At 34.4% G+C, this 9,583-nt stretch overlaps 1 protein-coding gene and 1 long non-coding RNA gene across 2 annotated transcripts in view; both read left to right on the top strand.

The window, feature by feature from the left end:
• Positions 1 to 3,471: 3,471 nt before the first annotated feature.
• Positions 3,472 to 9,583, top strand: part of LOC109583589 (E3 ubiquitin-protein ligase rnf213-alpha-like) — a 21,473-nt gene continuing 15,361 nt past the window's right edge. The window contains exon 1 of the mRNA XM_019999004.1: positions 3,472 to 4,098. Within this exon, the coding sequence (XP_019854563.1) occupies positions 3,822 to 4,098 (277 nt within the window). The 5' untranslated portion in view covers positions 3,472 to 3,821. The remainder of the gene's footprint in view (positions 4,099 to 9,583) is intronic.
• Positions 7,029 to 9,241, top strand: LOC109583600 (uncharacterized). Its single transcript, XR_002185605.1, has 3 exons — positions 7,029 to 7,067; positions 8,660 to 8,739; positions 9,097 to 9,241. It is a non-coding gene; the product is annotated as an uncharacterized LOC109583600 (long non-coding RNA).

The raw sequence follows: 9,583 nt of genomic DNA, 5'->3' as shown, positions 1-9,583 counted from the left end.
CCATGAAATTCTGAACTTGCTTATAATTAGTACTTTTGCCCTTAAATCATACCTTCTTTACCTGCTAAACAATAGGGAGTACATTTTTTCTGCATTAAAATATTCAAAACTCCAGAAATCTAACATGAAGTTGTGTATAAACCAATGGAGCAAACAGACATCTTCCCTCTTGTGATGTCACACGTGACCACACCCACATTTGCTAAATACAGGATGCAGAAATGAGGAAGTAAATTATGCATTTTAAAAGCAGTTTTTCTCCAGGAAAGAGCAATTATTTTGCATCAAAAGTATTTTTGCAAGCCATTCTACACCATAATGAAAATATTTTTGATTTTTAATCAGAACCCAATTTTTTGTGTCGGTTGCCCTTTAATAATAATAATTATTTGGGATGAACTTGAGCGAGCCCCACTGTAGCAGAAGTCTTCGGTTAGTCTCGCATGGCCAGACTATAGTCTTCTGTATGCATGTATGTATGTATGTATGTATGTATGTATGTACAATTGCATAATGGTATGTATGCGTACATTGATCTCCAGTCATGCCCATCTTCTGGTCACGCCCCACATGTGCACTACTATTTATTTATCTCTCAATCTAATGCATTAGCAATTTTCTAACAAAATATTGTAAAAACACGTATGCAAAACTATATAAAGCAAGAAGAAAGCTTGAGCTCAACATCACCAACCTAACTCAAATGAAAAGGATGCTCTTCTTCATGTTCAAGGATTATGATGGCATCCCAGATTCAAGATTTAACTAAAAAACAGCCTAGCTAGCAGCAGAGTCAGTGCATAACCACGACTGACTCAAGCTCACCCCATTAATGCATTGCATTATACTGTTCAATTTTTATTTCAATTGCAAAATTCACAATTAATAGTACTCATAATCCCATGTTAACCTTCAAATAAACTTAGGCATGTATTAGCATTGAGACTTAAAAAAAGTAACAGAGCAATTTCATACTGTGGCTTGATTAACAGGTTAATAAACTAACAAACAGCAATATAAAGCTGCAATCATAAATGTCACAAAAATAAATAATAATGTAGATTTTAGAATAGATTCCATTCTTTTCTAAAATTTTGATGCATGGTATACGAGTAGTTTTTAGTTGTAAGTAAAAAGCAATGTCAATTTGGCACTTATAGTTGTCAAAAACCTGTCTCAAGTTAGTTTTTAAATCAATAATTATTTTCTTATTTAAAGCAAGTGACATAAATAATCATCATTTCTAATCTTATAAATATACTGAAACCAACACAGTAACTTCTATAAATAGATTCCTGAAAGTCCCTATTTTATATAAGAGCACACTTTATATGCTTTAATTATGGACACATAAGAAACGACTTTTTTATAATGTCATTTAAACATTAAAGTACTGTTCTATCCATGTATTACATTTGTATGCAAAAGCATTGTAAATATTACAAATAGAATATAAAAGTATTAACTCAATCAAATTTGTTTGTATTGTATTGTAGTATTTTACTATACTATCACAATAGTTTTCAGTGCGCCTGCATCTTAGAAGGCAATTTGTAAACCTTTTAGTAAATTGATGTATCATATATTTATCACAAGTCTACCATTATTTTGATGTATCACAAAGTCTTGTATTGTAAATCCACTTATGATGATAGTTATGAGCATGTTCATCCCTACCCAGACAACAACTTTTTGGCAGAATTCTAATTTTAATTTGAATGAAGTATTGTGTAACATATAAATATAGTTACTGTTTGATGTGACAAATATAAGTATAGTTTAAATGCAGCAACCTAATGAACTATTTTTATTAAAGCACAATATTGTATGTTATCAGTGATTAGTTTCTTAAGGAGTGGCCTTAGTATGGGATTCTTTTTGGTGCATTATCTTGAGTCATGATAACAGAAACAGTTACAGGAATTGATTTATAGTGCTAATTTACTTTTTATAGTCACTATGTACTGTAGTAATAATACTACCAGCTATAGGGATGCACATGAGTGATCTTGTCATACTGGCCTTAATACTTATTAAGCAAAGTGTAAACATCATTCATGTTTTAAGCTATGCATACTATAGTCTTTTTTATACTATATGTGACAAATTTGCTCACATAACCCATTGACATGTGTTTGCTCTTTTTACAAATAAGAGTATGTTTATTACAGGTACAAAATAATATATGATTTTAACTCCTTGTAGATTTTGTGGATATACTAATAATTGTGATTAGTACCATAGGGTGCCTTTTTTTGAGGGCTATAAGTTTCCCAGATTTTGCAAGTTTTTAAAGATTTGCGAAAATCAAATTAATATGGTACAAGATGGCAGACGGCATAAATTCGTGAAAATTAAATCTGCAAAATTAAAATCCATGAAATTTATAGCCCTCAAAAAAAGGTACCCTATGGTAAATTAATTACCAATATGGCAAATAATTATAATAATTGCAATTTTTATTCCAAAAGCAAAATTAGCAGTTAATAGTAACCAAAGTTAGAAACCAATTTAAGGTACTAATTATAATTAATATAATAAACTGCATGATAAATAGACAGAAAGGAGTGAAGGCAGTTTGAGAAAGGGAAGCAAAAACATTTGTTTTAGATGACTGAAAATTTATGTTTAATGACAGCTAATAACATTGTGCAAGTATTTGCAAGCCTAAATACTGAAACTAATTGGTAAACTATAGAATAACACAATAAGTAAGCCATTCCTAGAATCAGTATAGCTATGTAGTTTACATTATTTGGTTGTCACGATAATGCACCAAAGAAATCCCCGTCCAAAGACCATCCTTATGTGGTTTGAAGCCTCACTAAGCTTTGACACACTGAGTGTTTTTAACGTTCAAAGACCATCCTTATGTGGTTTGAAGCCTCACTAGGCCTTGACACACTGAGTGTTTTTAACGGTATAACAGGACAGCTTAATTCTATTTTTCTTATGCCTCCAAATTTAATTAATGGCATTAAAGTAATGTAAAGTTGTGTCTTAAAATTCGTGACAAAAGTACCAGCAACAATGACAAAATGTCTATTGCAACTTATGCAAGTATAATACCTGGGTAAAATAACAATAAGTTTTGGTCCTCACTCAATATCATTAAAGGCAAACTCTCTTACCTGCATTCATTAACTAGACATAAAAGCTATTATTCTGACAAGTCAAGTAACAAAATGACAATATGTAATAATTAGAAAAAAGTAAGTTAAAAAAACAAACCATAAATGTAACTGCATGACTGAGTCTCATGAAATGTATTGTTTTAGTGAGATATATAGTAAGTAAATGTTGTATCAGATATTAATAATCTTGTATGTTTAACTATTTTAACATTTTGCAATTGAACAATCAATCTAATGTAAAAAAGAGGGTTTAAGAAGATTATTGTGTTTATGGCTACTTTCTTGTGAAGGTATACCTTCACAAGAAAGCATCCATATACTCAATAATCTTCCTAAGCTCCCTTTTTATGATCTGTATCCACAATACATAGTTTGGTTGGGTATATATGTTTGAGATAAAATATTTATTATTTGTATCACTATAGCAGCTGTGTCAACTGTGTGCGGCCTATTTCTCATGAGAAGGCACGCAAAATAATCATAGTTGCTATAACCAAATTAGGTCAAACTCACGCCTGCGAACATAAAGCTGAGTCAACGTAGAGTTCCTCTCACAAGGGCTACATTTTGACCAAATTTGGTCATATACCTGCCTTATCTTTCAAAGCCTATCGTACGACTATAAATTTTAGTTGCATAGTCATTCTAAAGCATTTTGGTGCAAGTAGGGACAAGAAATTTATAACAATGGCAGAGGAGATGCAAATTGAATTTTGCATTTACTGTCATAAGACTAAATTGAAAGTGGCTGCCAAAAAACGATACTGTATTAATTGCATCCACAGAAAGAAAGGAAAACCAGAAACAAGAACATTCACAATACAGAAAGAAGCAACACTGGAAACTCTAGATCTGAGCTACATAGAGGAGATGATATATTGCTTTTACTGTGGTGAAGAGGTAATCCGAGAAGATGGAAGTATTATTTGCATTGATGGATGTGAAAATCTTCTTATTACAGAGGGTTAGTTTGTTGTTTATAGCTACAAATCTAAGGTGAAAATGAGTCACATAATGGACATAATACATGTACTGACTGATGAATGAGGCAACCATTTAACTATAGATACTAACCCTCTCTGTAGGTGCCAAATTTGAAGCATTAACTTGTGTAAAGACTGTATAAATTTGAGACTGAGTTTGACAAGCAGAGTTATAGCTTTTTGACTGTTTAGACATTTTTGTGGCCATTATTTGCTATGCAAAAAAGGATGTGCTTTCAAAAGAGCTGCATGGGAACTGGAGTATGTGTCAACCAGTCATAGGCTACTTTAATTAAAATGCATGTAAATGTGATACTCCTTAGCTAGACCATTCCCAGCCTAGGTCTAGTACATAAGAAGCACATGTACAATGTGTATTACCAAGCGTTAGCGCTTGGTATATAGGGTTGAGTTGGACAAGCGCACCCCAAAATGGCCGCCATCCAAGAAGCATTGAGCCTGTGTAAATCTTCAGGAATTCTTGGTTGCTTATTCGACGGTCCAGATATCCTCTATAATTTTATGATAACACATCAGCAGTTAAAACTTCCATAAGATAGTTATACGGCAAATGAATGCATGGCATGCATGCCTGCATGCACCAAATGTTCAGGTTTCTCCTTCTTTCACAGTTAAAGTAAGAACTAGTCCTAGAGTTTTTAACCTAGAAATATGATTTTTGCACCATTCTGTTGCGCTTGAGGGACGCTAGTGCAGTATGGCTTGACATTGTATTTCTACAAAATGATATTTGTCATTATTTTGAAGCACACATGGACTCACCACGTTGTTGGAAGCCATTTTGATGCATCCAACTGCGCATGCTCAGTATTATTCAATGGGGGGACTCCTTTGTTTTGCGGCAATTACCGGTACTTACTGCTGTTACCTTGCTGCTTACTGACTGATCTATGATGAGATTAAGATGATGTGCCTGCCTAAACACCCTATCTACCAAGATTCACTTCAAGTGAGAGGAATTACTGTAAATTGATATATAAACGTTAATAATTTTATTAATTACTTTATATCCACAGAGTTTTGTATTTATGCTTCAATTTGCCTTCATTCTCTTAATTACTTCAATCTCTTCAAGTAAGGTAAATATATAAAGTAAATTGTCTGTTTTATACATTTATGGGTTTGTAGTCTCGCCCCGTCCTTTCACTACCTGTGGAGCCGGAGGAATGGCCGACACTGCCATCTAAAATGTGTGCAAGAAGAACATGTGGTTGACCTACATCATGTGACAGAGGAGACCAGATCCGTCAAAGTAGTTGAAACAGATGCTTTGCAGCTAAGAAAAGTTGAGGATAGAGTCCCTTGGACATCTCTTGCAGATCCTGCCTCCGGAGGTAAGCGAAGGGGCTGGGCGAAACTAATGGGCATGTTAAATGGTGGGGCTTAAATGCCCTCCCCAGTCTATGTGCATGTATGTGTAGCCTCGATTAGGGAGTGGCTTCCATAGACCATGCATGGGCCTGGCCATGTCCTACTACTATTATATTTAGGCCACTCCAATTAGATTATACCCATTTCCCACCCACATGGTCCCCCGTCCCCCCTCACTATTTCATTACTGTAGGTAATATTCACAGCTGCTAATATTTGCAATAATAAAAGTGTAGTGAAGTAGCATAGAAACTGATAAAGCTTTGCTATGACAACAAGACCACGTATTTACAGTCTTCAGCTAATTTTCTGTTCTTTAGCAACTTTAGTGGAGCCATTCACCAATAGTGACTTGTTCTGTTTCTGTTAGCTTCTTATATGAACCTCTACCTCCAACCTCCTTGCTGAAAATTGTTGCTGTTTGGCTGATCATGATAACAAACCACAACTGGAATGGGTGGAGAGTTACAAGATATTGTGGTGAGTTCTGAAAACTGGTTTAAGCAGCTTCAAAAAGACCAATGGCTAGTATAGTGGGTTTCAGTTGAGTTTGACAGGTGAAACATCCTTATAACTTTTTTGTTATTAATGCTAGCAACTTAAAACTTGGTATGGTTGCATAACGGGTTCTTCCGCATATCTGGATTGATTTTGGAGTCTCTGGGTACTCTGGAAGGTTCTCAACGGGTTCTTCCGGTCTTCATCAAAGAAGCCGCCATGATGTTGTATGCGTGTTATGCTCGTGAATATAATTTGCATCTTATTACATTGCTAACAATCATGTTTTATTTGTTTAAAAATAATACAAAGCAAAAGGAACACCCCAGACTAAGGGATTATTCACTAGAAGGTCTTGCACTCCAGAAAGAAGCCTCGGCTTGTCTGCTTTACCTCTCCAATCCTTCATAACTGCTGCCACTTTTTACCGCTCCGAAAATCCCTTGTAATCTTGCATTTCTTGCCTCTTTTTTGAAGTGATAACAAGGACAAAGATCCTGCAGGTAATATGTAGAGGAAATAGCGCCCAAAACAAGAGACTCAAGGAGTTAGAGGAAGAAAAAGAGAGCACATTGTAGTTTCAGCCATTTTATTTGCATGTGTGGGCGGGGCTACACGTGACGTTTTGATGATGAAAACTTCCTGTCAAACTCAACTGAAACCGACTATAAAAAGTAATAACAATTAACAACTCAATAGCACTGCATCAGGAGGCTTGGCTTTAATATCAAATTACATCTGGTATCTACATGTACATGCATGATAATTGCTGGTCACAGTAACAAATTGTGAATATTAGTAGCCATGAATATGTCACAACCTATGGTATTGCAGTTGTTTATACTAGTTACATGTATAATGAGTAAAGTAATAAACAAATGTGCCCGCCCCCTTTGTAATGGGATACTGTAATTATAGTGGCCTTAGCGAGGGATCTTTATTGGGGAAAATATTCATTATTTATCTTATCAATTAGTAGGTTTTGCCGCAAATGGTCAATAAAATTAAGATTGGGCAGTAAAATATAGATACAGGTTAAAGCCTGTGACTGTTTCTACAAGTATGCTATAGTAGGGCCACACTGACTTTGCCATTTTAAATTTTGAATAACTTTCTTATTTTAAGTGCTATAAATGGCGGTGTTTCACTGTTGTGCAATGCTTGGATTTTTGGTTCCTTTGATATAAGATAATAGTAGAGCAAAGCTTGTCAAAGTGAAAGAAGAAATCAAAGCACGAGGCCACTTAGAGAGTACTTACGCCATTACTACCACCTACGCTTTGTGAACACGTGGGCAGTAAACTGACTGCAAGAAAAATGGCAGCGATTCAACAGCAGAGAGAAGGGGAAGGAAATAAGACGAAAAGGACAAGGAATATGACTGAAATCACAGGCGAAGAAAATTAGAGGCAATGTTTAAGAGGACAGCACACGCTACAAGTAAGTCATCTTGTTTTAAGACAATGAAACTGTTCAAACACTGCCCCGTTCAGCCACACAGATGGTTTTCTCTTCTTTGAGGACCACTACTGGCAGAATGATAGGCTTGATGTACAAGCAAGACTTAGTGTGTCTGAGTTTATTTGTTACTCATGTCAGTTGTGAATCCAGTGATGAACCTGATTAGATAGCGATTCCACCAGTCAGATAGATGGCACCCAAAACTCGACCTTTCTCTATGATATCAAGGCTGCAACTGACAAGGCCATTTGACTATTTTTTATCTCTTATTTTTATATACTTTTGGTTTTAATAATAATTAAAAATGTACTGTACTTTTATTACATTCTTAGTGGTAAACATTAAAATAAACAAATACTTAACAAACACTTATTCATAATTGTCAGCTACTTAAATGATGACCTATGAAGGTTGAATTTATAATAAGTGGAAAAGTCAACGTGGCCCTAGTATAGTACAGTATGTGTATGCTAATCTGCTTTGCTTGCTTATTTTTTTCTATATTTTGTATCCTTCAATGTTGTGATGTTTATTTAATTATTATTCAAAACATATATAGCGGGAAATTTTGGAAATTTGGAGGGAATTAAATTTGGCAAATTTGGTGTTTTGATAGCCATATGCCAAAATAGAAATCTGCCAATCACCAAAATTTAACTCCCTTCAAATGTCCCACTATATGGTAACTCCTTTAATGCATGTACATGTACATCTACATGTAGTTTAGAGCTGCCAACTAGTGTCAGGTTAACCGGTTGTGTCAAGATGTAGTTTTCATTTTGTATCTACATGACATGCAGACTTGTATTTATTGCTCAGAGTGTCGCATTTATACTCTTGTACATGTACATGTATGTGCATTTGAAGAGTCCATATTTCTTCACTCAGTTTAAGTATACACATGAACAAACTACACTTGCTGCTTCAGTTGCATAGTACATGTACTAGCCATTTTTGCCACTACTCAGTACTGGTAATTTTTCTATCCAATGCCCACTCTTATTCAAACTCTTATATGCAAACCTTCACTATTTATTTTATTCAAACTCCATAAATGAATGTACATGTACTTTCATAATCATGCCTCCAACTCTCCTTAAGACATACTAGTTCACGATGTTATGTACAGTACATGTATACATTGTCAGATTTATACAAACGTACTCATAAATCTCTCTCTCCCTCCCTCAGTTCCTCCTTCCCACTCCCATGTGTCTCCCTTTCTCTCTGTCCCTCTCTATCTCACACTAGAGCTCCATCAATAAACCTAGGTAAGTTATAATACTTAAAATTTAATTCTTTCTTTATTTCCTTTACATTATGCATGTATGACACTTGAATTTACAAGCAATACCACTTCATTGAAGTTTTCAAAATTTAGTTTTGAAGACTCATACACATACACATATAACATAACTTTTCCTTATTCAGCTTAAGTTAACCTAGCCTGCAATCATTACATGGAATGCCACTACTGTCAAGTTCTTTCATTCCATTACTGTCAAATTTTTATTCTTAACACGACTTGTAATCAGATTATAACTTAATTGTAGCAAAAATGTTTCACTATCACACTTGTTTATGATAATACAATTACTTTTTTAACGTTCTTGTTTGTCTTCTTTTAGGTCTCCTGTAATGAATACAACATTTCAAACTCCTCTCATCAAATTATATTTCTGATAAATATAGATTTAATATTGTTTTTAACAGATATTGTTTTGTTTATCTTACTTATTTTTAATAGTTTAGGATGCTTCTTTTTAACTGCCTTAGATGCACTTTCAGGATTACCTAAAAATTAAGAAATACTTTCAAAATTGTACCAAGCTTAAAAATATATGCTAAAAAAACAGTATTGTTTATTAAAAAGGATGGAAACTAGAACAAAAGATTGAAAAATTATTTAGTGTAGGGTTGAGCCTCTGTTGGATTTGAACCTGTAAAATGAATTTAAACAAGCCCCTGTGGGGCTGCTGTTTTGAAAGTATAAAGTGAATTCAAACAAGCCCCTGTAGGGTTGCATCAGCATTGAAACACCTACATGTCAACCCTACACTGCAGGTATAATTGTCCAATCATTGTCATAACTTTAAACTTAATTGAAGCCATGCA

Source organism: Amphimedon queenslandica, unplaced genomic scaffold, assembly GCF_000090795.2.
Source record: "Amphimedon queenslandica unplaced genomic scaffold, v1.1 AMPQUscaffold_13295, whole genome shotgun sequence".
In the NCBI taxonomy this organism is placed as follows: domain Eukaryota; kingdom Metazoa; phylum Porifera; class Demospongiae; order Haplosclerida; family Niphatidae; genus Amphimedon; species Amphimedon queenslandica.
This window is presented reverse-complemented; position numbering and strand designations above follow the sequence as displayed.